At 32.0% G+C, this 17,212-nt stretch overlaps 1 protein-coding gene across 3 annotated transcripts; it reads right to left on the reverse strand.

Moving 5' to 3' along the window:
- LOC107612959 (pleiotropic drug resistance protein 1) lies at window positions 307–11,271 on the reverse strand. 3 transcript variants are annotated; one of them, XM_021110009.1, is made up of 26 exons: window positions 11,111–11,271; window positions 10,781–10,933; window positions 9,818–10,183; window positions 9,586–9,706; window positions 9,349–9,437; window positions 9,177–9,261; window positions 8,822–8,981; window positions 8,601–8,677; window positions 8,453–8,506; window positions 8,269–8,359; window positions 7,869–8,170; window positions 7,430–7,711; window positions 6,896–7,212; window positions 6,388–6,548; window positions 5,607–5,710; window positions 5,338–5,494; window positions 4,223–4,330; window positions 3,975–4,132; window positions 3,553–3,885; window positions 3,032–3,322; window positions 2,856–2,939; window positions 2,628–2,761; window positions 2,053–2,280; window positions 1,791–1,962; window positions 1,304–1,558; window positions 307–749 (listed from the first exon to the last, which is right to left on the reverse strand). In XM_021110009.1, exons 3-26 carry the CDS (start codon window positions 10,138–10,140, stop codon window positions 492–494), a joined length of 4,344 nt encoding a protein of 1,447 aa, XP_020965668.1. In that variant the 5' UTR covers window positions 10,141–10,183; window positions 10,781–10,933; window positions 11,111–11,271; the 3' UTR covers window positions 307–491. The 3 variants fall into 3 exon arrangements, with proteins under 3 accessions (XP_020965668.1, XP_020965669.1, XP_016170247.1); XM_021110010.1 differs by lacking the exon at window positions 10,781–10,933; XM_016314761.2 differs by lacking the exons at window positions 10,781–10,933; window positions 11,111–11,271 and having other exon boundaries at window positions 9,818–10,514.

Genomic DNA, 17,212 nt, shown 5'->3' on the forward strand with positions numbered 1-17,212 from the left:
CAGCGTTACAGAAGTCCAAACTCCCTTGCTAGTTGCTAATGCTAACCCCAAACACTTTCTCTTCTGTTTCTTCGAATTCAAAATTTTCATCTTCATTTCTTTTCTTTCCAATGTTTCCCATCCACTTTCACAAATCCGTTTTCTAGAATCTTACTTTCAAAGTCTTATCCAACTTAAAGAAAGGGAAAAAAAAAGTTCACTCTTTCAACACTTTATCGTTGACCATTTTCCATAATCTTACATTAAAAAAAGTTCCCACATTGAGGATATTTTCAGCAACTCATTTCCTTAAGCCTCACAATGAAATTCGCCAGAAAAAAAGGTTAACTGTTTGTAAATTTTCCAAGGACAATTCACTGACTCTGAATTGCTTCGGTCAATGAAGCTCTACAGCTAGATAGACACTTGCCTCTTCCACAACAAAACGTCCCCAACTGCGTTCAATTCCATTATTAATTAAATTCTGTACAAATGTATATATAAAAATGTTTTCATCTCTTTTGGAAATTAAATGCCTTAATTGAAAAGGCAAAGGTAAATCCAAAGAGCAATGCGAAGCCAACAACCACAGCAGCAGCTATACCAATGAAATCATCTCTATATCCAAAATAGCTCTTTACAAAATCTCCCACAGTTTCTCCAGTGTCTATGCGTTCAGTTACATCACCAAACTGTGAAGTGACTAATCCATACATGGTCCATGACACAGGACAAATCCAAAAGTACCATCTCCACCACACTGGCATTCTCTGTAAATTTCAAAAGTTTCGCAAATGTGAGGAATGATGTTATTTGTGCCTTTTTTGGGAAGTCACCGAATAGTCATGCATGTTAAGGTGTAACAACTTCAATGGAGTATTTTTAGAATTTAAAATACAAAAAAATAGTTATTTTTTGGATTGCGCTTTGCATTGGAAATAATTGATGGAATGAAACCGGACTCAGTATAGAGAGACGGTTTCACTTTGATGGATAACCATTTATGTATAAAGTTTAAATTGAATTGACATCTAAAGATCACTTTATTAATAAAACAATTCATAAAAAAATTAATATTTATCTTATATATCTAAGTGATCAACTCTATTTAAAAAATCAATTTAATAATCAATTGGTTTCCTTTTAGTTGTTAAAAAAAAATGTGTAAATGTACGCAATTCTATCAAGCATGATTGACAATTTGATAATTTTGTTAAAACTCCATTTTGCACCTATGTATTTCTTCAAATATTTTCTAAACTATCATACGAGTAGCATTTTCTAAAATATTAAAGTGAAAGCACAAGGGATAATGGTAGCTTACAGTTCTAGGAATGACAAATCCTGAGAAAAGGTTCCATATCAAGTAGAACCCAAAAGAAACTATGCCAGCAACATGGTGATCTGGGGTAGCACCAACAGCCATCATCCCATATAGGGTGAAGTATAAAAATGTAAAGAACATGAAGAACAGATACCAAAAGAACTTCATAGCTGTCCACTCAAACCCAATCATGGCATACACTATAACACCATATACCAGGGTCTGTAGCAATATGTACGGGATCTCAATGGCAACCTGTAGGATTTTCAAATGTGCTAAATTGGTTAAAATTTCATTAGATTTAGAGTTTCCATTTTCATTAGAGTGAACGGAGTAAGTAATACAAGGCAAAAACCAATTTAGACATGAACAGATATAAATTTTCTGTCTTGTCTTTATTTTGTTTATCTCAGTATCTCTGTATTTTCTGTCCTAAAAGACTTATCAAATATAATCCTATGCGTTAAATGGGAAACTTTATGCATACCTGTCCAAATGCATATGGCAAAGCTGAGTACATTCCAGCAGCTTTTTCTCTGTAAAAGACTGTTCTCTCAATGGCCACAACAGGTTGAACGGAAGTAGCATTTTGTACCCCAATGAAGAGTACTGCAGCATACATGGATCCCATGGCGTTAAATACATCTTGTGCTCTTTTCCTACATTCAAGAAATCAAAATTCAAAACATGTAACTAAACTAAGGTGATGAAAAAGAAAATAAAGGACATTAATGGTTGCATGTTGGTACCTTTTGGAGCCAATATCCCAAAAAATTGTCCCAAACAGCAAGGCTATAAATGCTGTGAATAAGAATCTCACTGCACTGTATGGAGGGTTTCTCCAATATGATAGGTTTTGTTTCCAAAGACAAGCTTTACATTGGGTTATGAACGACTGTGAGTACTTTGTAGTGAAGTATAAGTCCTTAGAGGCTGATGGGGGTGTACTTAGTTCACTTATCAGTGCCTTGTTTCCCCTGAATGTGATTGTGGAAAATATTAGTCAACCATAGAAAAGCATATTGACAGTAAAAATTGTACAAAAGAGCAGCTTTGTCATTAAAATATGGTGTAAAATAGTTTTACAAAGATATTCAATCATATTTTGACCTATCAATAAAAAAAGACTAGTTGTCATATCTAGTACTTGAATGGTTATACGAAAGAATGAATGTGTTTGGATAATGATGTCAAACGAGTGCATCAAACTTACTACTATTACGATATTTGCACACTATAATTATTCTTGTAAAACATTTGAATCAAAATCAAGTTTTCCATTATTGCTCCTATGTCTTTTCTTTGAATTCAAGTTGTTCCTTACCTGTATAGATCAGAATTCTTGTATAGTTCAGCAAAGTTAATTCCTAGAGCTTCCTCTTGTGCTTCTGAAGTAACCTCCAACATCCAAGTTGCAGGATTATAACCATTCTTGATCTTTGGCACTCCATTAATTCCCTATATAGCATGCATATCTTTGTTTGATTAATAAAGTGACTGATAAAACAAGAAACATTTAATACTAATTACCACTTAAGAGCTAGTTGCTGACCTCAAAGTAACTGATAAGGTGAGAAGAATGGCGGCCTAATGGCCCCACATATATCTCTTCACCTCCACGCTTCAAGAGAAGTAACTGTAATAAAACGAAAAAAATAGTTATAGCATTGAAACACTTGAAATTAGCAAAGCATTATCGAGTCAGAAAAAGAATAATCGATCTCTAACCTCATCGAAAGCATCAAATATATCAATGCTAGGCTGGTGGATTGTGCACACCACAGTTCGGCCTGTGTTGACTGTGTTCCTCACTGTCCTCATAACTATAGCAGCAGCCCTGGCATCAAGGCCAGAGGTAGGTTCATCCATGAATATTATTGATGGATTTGCAACAAGTTCGACCGCAATAGTTAGCCTCTTGCGCTGCTCTGTGGACAGACCATTCACTCCAGGTAATCCAACCAATGCATCTCTCAATGAATTCAGCTCTACTAGCTCCATAACTTCCTCAATGAACATCTACAATCAATCAATAAGAATTGTAAGAAGCTAAACTGAGATAGGACATTTTCTAAGATGAAAAAATATGTCAATCTATTCGAGTATGAAATGAATGGAGCAAACATTGCTATAATGCCAAGAATAGGATCCAACAAATACAAGATCTAAGACAAAAAAAAAACACATTTTACAGGAAAATTCCATTTGAAGAAACCCAAGAGAGGAAAAAATAGTACATCGAACTTTACCTCTCTTGTGGAAGAATCAACCTCAGGGGGTAACCTTAGCCATGCAGAATAAACAAGTGACTCATAGACTGTGACATGAGGAGAGTGTATGTCAGTTTGTTCACAATATCCGGATATGCGAGCAAATGTTTCTTGCTTCTTAGGGTACCCTGATATGGTGATTTGGCCTTGAATATATCCTGCAGTTTTCCTCCCAGATAACACATCCATTAGAGTGGTTTTACCAGCTCCACTTACACCCATTAGAGCTGTTAGAACTCCTGGTCTAAAAGCTCCACTAATACCCTTCAACAGTTCAAGTTTATCTTCAACTATGCCTTGGGCCTTCATTTCCTGCAAGCATAAACCGAAACCAGTATTCATTTACATGTGTTGTTTGATCCAGCACTTGAAAGATGCTTTATGAAATCAGTTATTTTTACCTGTGGCATGTCTACTGTATATCTGATTTCATCAAAAGTGATAGAAAGAGGCGTGAAAGGAAGAACCATCCCACGCTTTCTGTTGCGATCAGTTCCATTAATAGCACCAACTCTTGCAGACAAGGTTCTTGATGACACACTTCTTCCATTACTTTTATCTGCATTGAAAATTGCACTTATAATATTACACAATGAACATGTGTGAAGCTAAGAATATGAAACATAAGCTAGTGGAACTTGTGAACAACCAGAAGCTCCACTCCTTCCAGAAGAAAGTTCAATGATGTGATCATTCCTAACAGAATTCCTTTCAGCTAAAGCTTCTTCTGATATCAATGCTTGTGGTTTGCCAAATGCTGCAGCATAATGATTCAACTCTTAGAGCAGTGCTACAGTTTCACATATTTGAAGGTAGCGCATGCACGTATAAAGATCATAGTTACTAGAAAGCTGGTGTAGGGATGGATACACAGCTCGTTTTAGTACATAGTTTACAACTTTTTGCTAAGGCATCAGAAATTCAGAACTGATACCAAAAGATAGAATAATGGGTTAATAATCAATTTAGTCCCTGAAAGATAAAGTATTTTTCAAATTCGTCCCGAAAGATTTTTTCAATCAAATTGGTGTTTCAAAGATTACGAATTAATTATATCTGTCCTTCAGTTACTCCACTCTCAATTTTCGTCAATGATTGATGATGTCAAATGTTAACTGATAGCATACATGACACATAACATGTTCAATTAGACGTTGACTAAATATGTTTACGAAAATCTATCAATTTAGTCACTAGGTCATATTAGGAATAGGATTTTTGTAATGGGGAGAAATGACTAAATTAATAAATTTTCATAAACATATTTGGTCAATATCCAATTAGACATATCAAGTATTATATATGTTATCAATTAACATTTTATAACATCAATCTTTGAAGAAAATTGTTAATGGAGTGACTGGAGGACAAATATGATTAATTTGCAAACTTTGAAGGACCAATTTGATTGAAAAAATCTTTCAGGGATGAATTTAAAGAATGTCTTATCTTTCAGGGACTAATTTGACTATTCACCCATAGAATAAAGGTATTTTGCCCCTTTTTTTTTGTATGTCTCCTCCAAATAAATTTCTAAAAAGTATAGGTAACTAACTTAAAAATAATTAACATTAGCCAACTTTTTCTCTTTATTGTAAAATTATTTCTTTTAACCTTAGTTTTTGAAGAATTTAGTGTCTAGGGTTAGAATTTAGCATATAAATTTTAAAATTTAGGATTTAGAGTTTAGAATTTAGAAGTAAAAAATGTTGGCTGATATTAGCCGTAAAAAGTTGGTTCCCCAGTTGAATTTAATATACTTACGATCAAGAAAATGCAAGGCCAAAGGGAAAAGCAAATTGAAGAGTAACATGTATCCAATGGAAGCTCCAACTCCAATCCAATACCAATGTGCTTCAGGGAATATTCCACGTGCTTTTAAGACCTTAACACCTAATGGTTCTGTTGAATTAGGTGGAACCTGCAATAATATCAATAAGAAATTCACTTAATTATCAAAATCATATCAAACTTGTTCACTAGTCATTTTGTATTCTTTGTGCATGTTTCATTGGTTTGATTGTATTCCTTACATGTTTCCAACTGTTTCCCAGGAATTCATTCACAGCTATAGCATTCTGTCCGTACATCATGGGAGAGATCCAGTAGCCCCATAACCACCACTTCCTCACATCAACTGATTCAAAAGAATGTAAGTAGTTATGTGTTAGATTTTGATATTAGGAGTTTAAAACAAGGTAACGGAGAAATAAATGTATTTTTTTATAATAAACTCTGTCAAGGCAATCAAACTCGGTATTCCATCTAAACTTGTGAAGATTAGGTAAACTTGAATTGTAAACTCAATTTCCAATAGTATTTTCATATTCTAGGAGAACTCGGCTTATATTTATATAGCTGGTCCCTTGTTCGGAAAAATGAGGAGGGTTGTTAAGCCTGCGATAGCCAACGCAAAACAATGTCGCATCCTAATGCAAGGCCACGACGCAATGACATCATTGGATCCATGTAGGGTTATGTTAGGCCTATGACAGCCAACGTAAAACAAGGTTGCATCTCAAAGCATGGACACAATGCAACGATGTCTTTGATTCATGTAGCTGAAAAAGGCTTTGTTAACTACCTTGCATATTCTAGGAGACTAGGACATCTACAACCATTCATTTTCAATTATAATATTTGATAATCATATAACAAATAAAAATTTTAATAGTTGTGGAATAGGAATATCCAACTACTTCTCACTCTATTTGAAGACAAAAACTTATTATAAACTCAAAGTTTAGAGTTTAGGAGTTTGAGTTGACGGTTAACTCGAGAATTTGATAACCTTTAACTGAATTAACATTTCACCTCTAGATAGGATGAATCCACCCATGACCATAACTGCAAGTAAAGCAAATGATCCAAATGTGTTGGCCACAATTAGGTTCCTCCCAACTGCCCCCATAAATCGAAAAAGTGCAGAGGCCATCTGGTTGATGCAAGCTAGCAGAAAATACTGCTTGATGAACCTGCCGTGAGAAACTATATGAGCATAATCAAAACCAAATTATCTCAGAAAGTAGTGTTAGTTGAACATAGTAATCATTATTCTCCTTGTCAACATATCATCTATATGGTATTGAATGATATATGAACTTCACTTGTATAGGAACGAATCCACACCCTATTTTATATTAGATGTGTAATACTATTGGTATGTAGGCCCAAAATATGACGATAACTCTATTTAAAAAACATGACTCTATTTCAAGTTTATGCATGTTACAAAAACAATAATTATGGTTGAACTAAAAAATTTGGGTACAAAATTTTGAGTTCAAGTATTATTATTGTTACTTGAAAGACCTTTACTCACCTTTCAAAACTTGGATCAAAGCCTATAACATAGTAAGTCATGACAACCCAAATACCAACTTCTACCAAAGTGATAGGAATCTTAAGGATCCATGTTGGCAAGGAGTATGCCCAAGAAGGATAGAATAGAAGGTCTCTTTGCTTGTAGAAAACAGGGAGCTTTGCAATGGTCATGGATAACTCAGAGAATCCATTGAACATTATCACAATCAGAACAAAGAACAAAGCCCCCATGTAGATCCCGCCATCAGATACTGTGTTCCGATGCATCTCAGTTCTCAAGAACAATGTCATTGTTATGAGTCCTGTTAGAATCAACTGAAAAGAATGAACAGGATCAAACTTCTATCTAGTTGACCATAGTACTGATTAATGAAGCTTCGAATATCAAAGCTTTATACCCATGTTATCTAAAATAACCATCATTTAAAAACTGTTACATTAACAATCCGATATATCTATATACAAATCGTATCAAACTTCCATATTTTGACAAATATTTTTAGTGAGGACCATAACTTTGAATAGTACTTACTTGCCACATCTTGAAAATGTAGACAAAGGAGTTCCTTTTCATGAGCAAGAATTCTCTTGAAACACAAGCTCTTAGCAATTCCTTCTTGCTAACACCATACTTGTTCTTGGTTAGAACAGCAGGGTGGCCTTTGGTCTTGTCGAACGGGGTAGCGAGCTCGTCGCCGAGTTTTCGGCCTATGTGAAATGACTGAAATGCATCTGCAAATTCTCTTACAGAGATAAAGGTATAAGGCTCATCTTTGTTTGCCCAGTACTGCTCTTGATCTTTTCTTGATGTTACCTATTACATACATTAACAGAAAGAGCTTAGTCCATTATTTCAAAATGACAAATCTGTCCTTTATTATTCGAAAAAAGTGTGGCAAATTAGTCATTTTCTTTTCTTATTTTTACAGGGACGAAAGAGCAAGAAGTGTTTGGAGAAACTAGAAAGTTACCTCTTGCAAGAAATCTGCTACTCCTTTTCTTTCTGGACATTTAAATCCCATGTATTCAAAGAACTCGAGAACATTTTCTCTTGGACCCTGATACACAATTTGTCCATCTGATAGGAGAATTACATCATCAAATAGTTCATAAGTTTCTGGTGCTGGTTGGAGAAGAGATATTACAGCAGTTCCATTCAAAATGTGAATGGATTGTCTCAAAGAATTAACCATTTGGAATGTTGTAGAAGTATCCAAACCAGTTGATATTTCATCCATGAAAAGTGCCCTTGCTGGTCCAACTAGCATCTCACCTAAATAATTTATTTTCCACCAGAAAAAGAAAAATAAAATTACTAAAAGAAAATGACTTAATTTAATGTTAAACAGATGATGTAATTTCTGGTTTTACCAGTTGTGACTCGCTTTTTCTGTCCACCAGAAATACCCCTAATCATTTCATCCCCTACCATGGTGTCAGCACATATTTCTAGACCCAAAATCTGCAATTTATTATGAGCAGAACTCAGAAAAAATATCTTAAAATCATATAAAAATTTTGATGAATTTAAATTTTGATTAATTTAATTTTTCACCTTCATTATATAATCTGTAACTACATTCGTTTCTTGGCCTTCCAGTGCTGCAGCCTGAAAAATTCAATATGTTTATCTTCATTTCTACATTCCAACCATTTCATCATATTTTGAAGAATTTAACATTGTAATTTATGTCTTTGTAAACCTTCATATAAATATCTAGATCAGGATCTGGCTTAATGTTTTCTGCCTTCTCTCTTCTTGATAATTCTGCCAGCATATCTGCAAGTTACCAAAAATTGTAAACAGTTTAACCAAAGTTTGACTGACACGATCCTTATAAGTTTAGACCATGTTACTTAAAAGAAATTTTGATACAGAGCAAACAGAATGTAGAAGATGAGAGAACCCGGGCCTGAAACTGACCGTAACGCATTCCGATCCCTTGACACCTTGCTGAAAAGGCCAACGTTTCTCTGACTGTCAGTTCCCCTATGTGGAGATCAGTTTGACTTATGTAAGCTGATGTTCTCTGAGGCACAAATTCCTCCATTCCATGACCATTGTAGGAAACTCTCCCAGAAAACTGCAATGTATCAGATATAGACTTTGAATCATAATAAGCATGAGAAGGATTCTCTCCAAATCTAAGAATTCATTAGTCCAATTTCTGATTAAAAAAAAGAGGCTTAATCTCACATCCAAGGTAATCAAACTCAATAGTAAACCTAGACTCATGAAGTTTAGGTAAACTTGATTTCCTCACACCACATGTCCTTACCTTAAGATCTTTGCCAAGTCTTCCGGCCAGTGCCAGCAACAGCGTGGTCTTTCCAGAGCTTGGAGGGCCTAAGAGCAGTGTCATTCTACACAAGCCAAAAGAAAATGTTGAGAAATAGTTTCCTCAAAAAAAAATCACTGATTTGAATTGTCGAATTGTTGTCCGTATTCACCTTCTAGGCTTGATGATTCCACTAACATCATGAAGAACCGTGAATGGCTTCTTTCGACTCGGAAGAAGGCAAAGAGAATTCAGGAACCCCTTCAAAAAGATAAAACAGAGGAAAGAAAATTAATGTCTGCACAAAATAAATGTTAACTTCTAAGTTTGATTATGTTTTTCCAAATATAATTTTTTGGACTAATAAGATCCAAAATCTAAATGATCATAATATCGTACGATTAATTACCTCTAACAAATTAATGCAGAAGTTAAGGTTTGTTGGCAATGCCCTGCTTCCAACATGAGCCTCAGCTTCAACATTCAAATGCTCAAATCGGACTTCAATTGTCGGAATATCAAGTCCAACTCTGCAATTCAAAAAGTACAACAACCACATTATAAATCTTTTTGACACATTTCAATTAGTTTTTTCAAGAACTAAATGATGTTAGACTAATTAGTATGTTTCCTTTTGTTACCTATCGATTCTCCTTCTCAATTTCAACAAGAACTTTTCATTGTCCTGTTCAGCAATCTTGACTAGCCTCTCTACCAAATTCTTTCTCTGCAAGGGACCGAGTTTGTTGATATCGATCTCAGTGTATTCGCCTTGTGATTCGGTTAGTATTCCTCTTGTTAAGCGTAGATACGTTGGAAGCTTCTCGATGGCCGCCCATTTGAGCTGTTCTTCATCGTCGTCTCTCCTCGAAGAGCCTGAGAACACATCAACAGCACCACTGCTTCTCCATATACTCGAGCTTCCTATGCGTGCGCTCGCCACTCTTAGTTCATCATTCTCCATGTTCTGATGATGGTTAGTTGCTGCTTCAAGTCGCTCACAAGTTCTTTGGAAGAAACTGGTGTTAGTTTCTAGAAATGGATATTGTTATCGTCTCATAGTTCAAGGATCAAGTGTGTGTGTGATAGATATGTTTGAGCTTTTTTTCTTTGTTTTTTGCAGAGAGAGAGAGAGAAAGAGTTGAAACTTGAAAGAGAGGTTAGTGTGTTTGTAAATTGAGTGTGGCTATTTATAGAATGATGATAGAAGAAACTTACATGCAGTTGCGGACTTGCAGTTTATGTTAGTTGGTTGACTACAATAAGTTTCACCTTGTTTCACATTCAAAAGTGAAAACATGTTGCATGGTTTTTAATTATGGCTTACCTTGTTTTGTATTTTTTAAATACGCTAGAATAATTGAGTAATATTAAATATAATAAATATATAATTATGAATATTATATGAATAAAAGAATAAATAATAATCTTTTACCATGAAAGATTTAGTCCGTTGGACAGTGACAAAAGTGAGGGAAAAAAAACTAAACTAACTTTATACTATGAAAAATAAGTTTTATTTGATAAAATTACTAAATCGTTAAATTTTTATTGACACCATTGAAAAAGATACGTTAAATTCCTATATTATCCTCCATCGTCACCTTCAACAACTTCTCTAGCAGCATCCATGAGCTGGGCATTAGACTAGTCAATCCCAAAAGGCAACATCTTCTTTGTGGCCAATTGCAGACCAAGCGCCACAACCAAGCCATACGCCACCATCCCAACCAAAGACATTCTTTCAAACACATTGCCTGCAAATAATACCCTTGATAACGCAAATTTCAAAGACAAAAAAAATCACACAGAGAACAACAATATCGCAAACACACATCAGAAACCATAACAAAATCAAATCATATAACCGTTCAATTGCAAGCACCATCGAATAGTTGCAACATATTCAAGAGAAGGCAAAGAAAAAAAAGTACCGGAAGCAAAGGCGTAAACACTGTTGAGTATGTCACCGCAAGGAAAACCGCCGATAGGGCAAAATGCTTCGGAACCGGTGAGCTTCAGCTTCTGAGTCCATTCGGCGGAGCTGGATGAAGTGGTCGGAACCTTGGTTTCCTGGTCGAGTTCTGCGGCAGAGCTATTTTTATTAATATTTATAAAATTTATAGATACAAATGATTATTTTTTTAAAAAATTTAAATCTTAAACTAGTCATTAGACTTGCAATGCAAGTGTCCCAATTTTTTGCCTGTATTTGACATAAGTTACTCACGTTAGTCTTTTAGGTATTTTAATGATGACGTATATGGAGAAAAGTCATGTTACGTGATAATTATAACAGTTTTGTTCAATTCAATCTTTATCAATAATGTATACCTCTAATCTCAATTTCAGTTTTAAAAATTTTCTTGCACTATTAGAAGTCATTTTTTAAATTCTCTTCCATCATTTTTAGGTGCATTTCAAAAGATTAATGATAAGAAAAGATAGCAATGTTGTTGGTAACTCCAGTGAAAGAAGCTAGAGTGATAGACTAAATTCCTATTTTGGTTTTTGAGATTCACACGATTATTCAATTTGATTTTTGAAATTCAAAATTTCGTATACTAGTCTTTTAAATTTAAGTTTGGGTACCAATATAGTTCCTCAACTATTTCCGGCGATGATTAGGTAAACTGAGTGCTAAGATGACACTCTCTCTGTCACACTGAATGATGAGTAAACGACGTTGTTTACCCTTGGCGTCCAAACAAGTTAGAAATTAAGAATAGTGGAGGTAGAGAAGAAAAAGAATACTTTATTTATAGTGGATGACTAATTTGTAAGTTCCTGTCTAAATGAGATAGAAAAGAGTGATTCAAAGAATAAAAGATATATATCTAGAGTTACACCCCATAAAGTACAGATACTTTGTTTGAGTTATGTGTCAGCATATCGAAATATTTTGGTCGATACTTGTTTGACACATGTGTTTGTTATGTTCAATCACGTTTTAATAAAAAATAAAAAAAAATTCGAATACGTTTGGACACTCCTAAATACTATCACGTATCAGCGTGTTCAATTTTATTTTTAACATGTATTCTTAAAATGAGTTTGCAAATAGTATAGATCATTATTTATTAAAATAAAAATATTTTAAATATTTTATATAATTAAAATAAGAAATTAAAATTAATTAAAATTAATTTATATTTAATAGGACTAGAGCACATACTAGATAAACTCTATATTTTATATATATGTTGTATTCTCGTATTTTATAAAATTTTAAAATTTGTGTGTCCACTTCTTTTATATAGTATCATATTTCGTGTTATGTGTTTATATCAATATTTATACATCATAGGTTACAACTTTTCAAAAACTTCATTTTTTTGTTCTCACTTATACGTCTATATATCGCAAAATTTTTTCAAAAATTTATTTGATATTTTTTTTAAGAACTTATAAGTCTATTACAAAACTATCTAAGAAACTAATTATCATACTCCTCTATAATATATACAAAAAAAATATTTAATTACATATACACATAGTAAATAAAAATAAAATTCTTATGTTTACTATATTTCCAACAAATAGAAATGAATATATTTGATTAAGAGACAATATAATCCAAACCATTATCGTAAAAACTATATAATAACATAAGATTATTAGAATGGATTATGTTAAGTAACTAATAATTTTTTCGAATAATATGAGTAATTATCAATTAAATTAAAATATATTACATCTCTAAATTATTTACTTAAATTTTAAAATTAGAATAATCATCTGTACACCTACTGAAATAAACATTCGATATATTCATTATTCATATTATTTAATATTTTTATTGTCTATCTACACTTTTTTTCTATTGGAATATAGATAAGTTGAGAGACATCATTATTACTCCTTCTTCTAGGGAGGAGAAAAGAAGTCATAAAATCGAGAAATATTATTTTTATAAGAGACATTCTACTGTACAAATTGGAATGGTATAGACAGAAAATATAATTTCTTTTATAATTATTTTTTATTATTTTATTATTATTCAAAATATGAATTCTACCTTTATTAATTTCTTTTTCATTCTATTAAAAAAAATCTATAAACTTACATCTTTATCATAAAACACATTGCCAACATTTATAGTAAAAATGAAGCAACAAAACCCAAAATAAACAAAAATATATGGCTAATTAGATTTGGCATGATGAAGCTTTTAAAGTTTGGTTTTGCCATACGAGGAAATAATAAATTCCATATTTCCACAAGTCGTTTTTATTTAATAAATATAAAATAAATATATTAAAAAATTAATTTTTTATATTTTAATAAAAACTTTTTAATTTATAAACTTTACATTTATTTTTAGAGTACAAAATAAAAAAATCTTTTAATATTTTATTTCTCCCTTTTACAGCTGCACGTTACAAAAAAAATCGTCAGATATCGTCAGATTTATACGCGAATTTACCAAAAATAATTATCATCGTACATAGAAATTAATCTCAAGTATATTTATGAAAAAAAAAAAACATATATATGTACTATCACATATTCACATGTCTTATATTTGAAATCAGAAATTCTTATTAAAGCGGAAAAGAAATTAAAAAAGAAAGATTCATTGAGAATTGTGAATATCAAAATATAATAAAGAATATATCTTAATAAATTGAACAGTGTGTCAATGTTGTAATATCATATTAGATTACTAATGAGCTTGTAGTTACTTATTGTTAATCACGCTAATCAATGAAGATTTCATTATATTAAACAATGAAATTCATCCAACTTTTAATATTAAGAGTAATATTATATATTTAAATTTTTTGTTAATTAAATTTAATTAAGTTGATTTAATATAATAAAAATTAATTATAAATAATATTACTCTAAAATTTATTATTTAACTTGATTTAATATATTAAAAATTAATTATAAATTTTATTATTTAATTTAATTAGACTTAATTAATAAAAATTGAATGTTTAGCGTTAATCTAATATTAAAACTCATCATTTTATGCCTTAGAGCCTATATGTTGATTGTCGTATCTACTATCTCGTATAAATTTGAAGAAGATAATTGAATAAAAAAGCTAAGCATGGAAACATTGTGTGATTGGAAGAATAAACGAAGTACTGGTGACTTTACGACCAATTAGAGATGGCATTGAGTATTTATGGACGGTATTTTTTTGTAGATCTCTGTATTTGTGTCATTAGGACTGCATACGAATTGAATTAAATTGGATATAGTCGAAAAATTTTATCCGATTCACACTATATTTATCAAATTGGATCGAATTCAATTAGATATCAGATATATTCATATAATTTAAAAAATTATTTTTAAGGTCCTATGTTTATAAAAAAATGTCCATAAAATCTATTTTTTTACTTTCTAAAATCTATTTACTCCTAAAATATTATTAATAAAAATTCTCTTGAATAAAAAAAATTATTAACACAATATCTAAATTTAATTATTCTAAGTTAAAGTACAACATAAAAAATTAAAAATAATATATCATAAAATTCATAAAACAAATGAAGATAGTGCACTATAAGAAATTATCAGCATATATAACAACCGATTTAGCGACCGATATTTCTTAAAAATCGGTAGCTATAAGCTTAGCAACCAATTTAGCGACCAATTTTGATAATTACTAAAACCTTATGTTGTTAGTTAGTAAGTACTTGCTTATTAGTCATTCTAATTTCCAACAAATGAACAAACCTACAATTAAATAAATCATATCACTTTACAATTAAATAACCAGATCACTGCAAAGATTCACGGAGTTCGTTAATAACATTGATGCAATGGTTCCAAACTCTCAGTGCCACTCGATGATGGAGACAAACTTAGGAGACCCAATTTGACGAGACAACGGAAGAGATGCGACGATGAGCAAGCACCGGTGACGTTGGAGTGAACGTTGGTGATGGAGGTGGAGCTGGTCAGAAATAAGGCGAGTTTGAGACAGTGGGACTAGGTCTAGGTGAGAGAGTAGAGAAAGAGCAACGCCATAAGAGGATCAGGCCATTAGGATTTGCGTGTCTTAAACTATGCTATTTATATTATAGATGTGGATCTGCAGATTAGATTTGCGGATATCATTGCAAAATCTGCAATCCGATCCTATCAGAATGCAGATCTAACTCGATCCAATAATTTCACAAAATTTAGATCGGATATGCAAATAATTACTACAGATATTATTCGATTTATGTGCAGTCCTATATGCTATTTTGTCATAGATCTTTATTTAATTATTTCAAAAAAAATAAATATCTATAAATATTTATGGATAGTTTTTAAAAAAAAAGTAGAAACAATTAAAAAAACATAACNNNNTTTAACACATCTATAATATATTTATTATAAAAATAATAATTTAAACAATATAAAAATAATTGTCAATATAATAACATAATATAATTTTTAATAGGCGATTAATATCATAGTTCTATAATAATACTCTCTTAGTCTCTTAGGCTGCGTTTGTTTCTAAAAACAGGATAGGACAAGACACTGAAAACAGGATAGGACAAGACAGTAAGACACTTATAAAAATTCAATTTATTCTCATTTTTTTCCTTCAAAAAATTTGAGATGAAAAATATAACAATAAAAATATAATTATAAAAAATTAACAAGAATAATAAAAGAAAAAATAAAAAATAAGTTATGTCTTTTGTTAGTGTCTCCATGTCTTTTTTGTCAGGATGGTCACAAAATACACAAATTTAGTGTCTCTAGACACATTATCTCTGTCCATATCTCTTCTACCAAACACAATTTTGTGTATCAGTGTCCCTGTCTCAGTATCCTGTTTCCATAAACAAGGCAACCTTCATGGATTAACATAAATAATTAAAAATCTATGACCAGACATAATAGTCCAAATTTACGGGAGCGGATTTTTATCCCTTGCAGAGTTGCAATTTTCCAAATGAGGAGTGTTACACATACAAGTCATTTGGTTTACAAGTCATCATACAAGTTGGGATAAACTTAACAAAAAACACGCTGACCCATATGACCCATATACGATTTCCATGGCGTGCTCCTCCTTCTCCTTCTCCTCTTCCTTCTTCTTCTCCTTCTCCTTCTCCTTCTTCTCCTCTTCCTTCTTCTTCTCCTTCTTCTTTTCCTACTCTTCTTCTTCTTCTTCCATGAAAACGAATTTCTTGTCAAATTTGATTTCCTTCGTGCGTTCTCTCTTTGTCTTTTCATTCGTTGTTTTATCTGTGTTTATCACTGGTATTCTTGCTTCGTTTTTTTTTTCGATTTTCATGGTTTCTGAAATCAAGCTTTGAAATCGTTTTGAAGATAATGGAACTTCAGAAATACACCCAAACGATTATAGAAATACATCCGAACAATTACATAAATACACCCAAAGAATTACAGAAATACACCCAAACGGTTACAGGAATTCACCCAAACGATTATAAAAATACACCCAAAGGATTACAGAAATACACCCAAAATTTGTTGAAGTACACCTTATGCAGAACTCTTTCTTTTTCTCCTCCTCATCTTCTGCTGCTTCTTCTTCTTCAAAAATGATTTCAGAGTTTGATGTCAAAAAACAATGGACATCGAGAATAACGAAAAAAGAAAACAGAGAAAAAAGTACGTAAATGAAGAAGGAGAAAGAGAAAGTAAGAAAAGAAGAAGAAGAAGAAGAAGAAGAAGAGGAAGAAGAACGTGCAGAAACGAAGAAGAAGAAGAAGAAGAAGAAGAAGGTGCAGAAACGAAGAAGAAAAAGAAGAAGAAATAAATGACTTGTATGACTTGTATGTGAAAAGACTTGTATGTGAAGAATTTCTCTTTCCAAATTTCCATTTAGCCTCTGTCGTGGATAATTATAGACATAGTAGATATTTTGACGAATTTTTTCCCCTATCTTTAGAACTTATAACTGAATTCAAATAATAACTCATTAATTAACAACATGCTTTCGGACCAATTATCATTATTTTAAATTAATTTATTTAATTAATGTCACAATTTTAAATATATTAGCAATATATTTCTGTTTTCTCACTACAACAAAATCGACACTT

This window comes from Arachis ipaensis, chromosome B08, assembly GCF_000816755.2.
Source record: "Arachis ipaensis cultivar K30076 chromosome B08, Araip1.1, whole genome shotgun sequence".
In the NCBI taxonomy this organism is placed as follows: domain Eukaryota; kingdom Viridiplantae; phylum Streptophyta; class Magnoliopsida; order Fabales; family Fabaceae; genus Arachis; species Arachis ipaensis.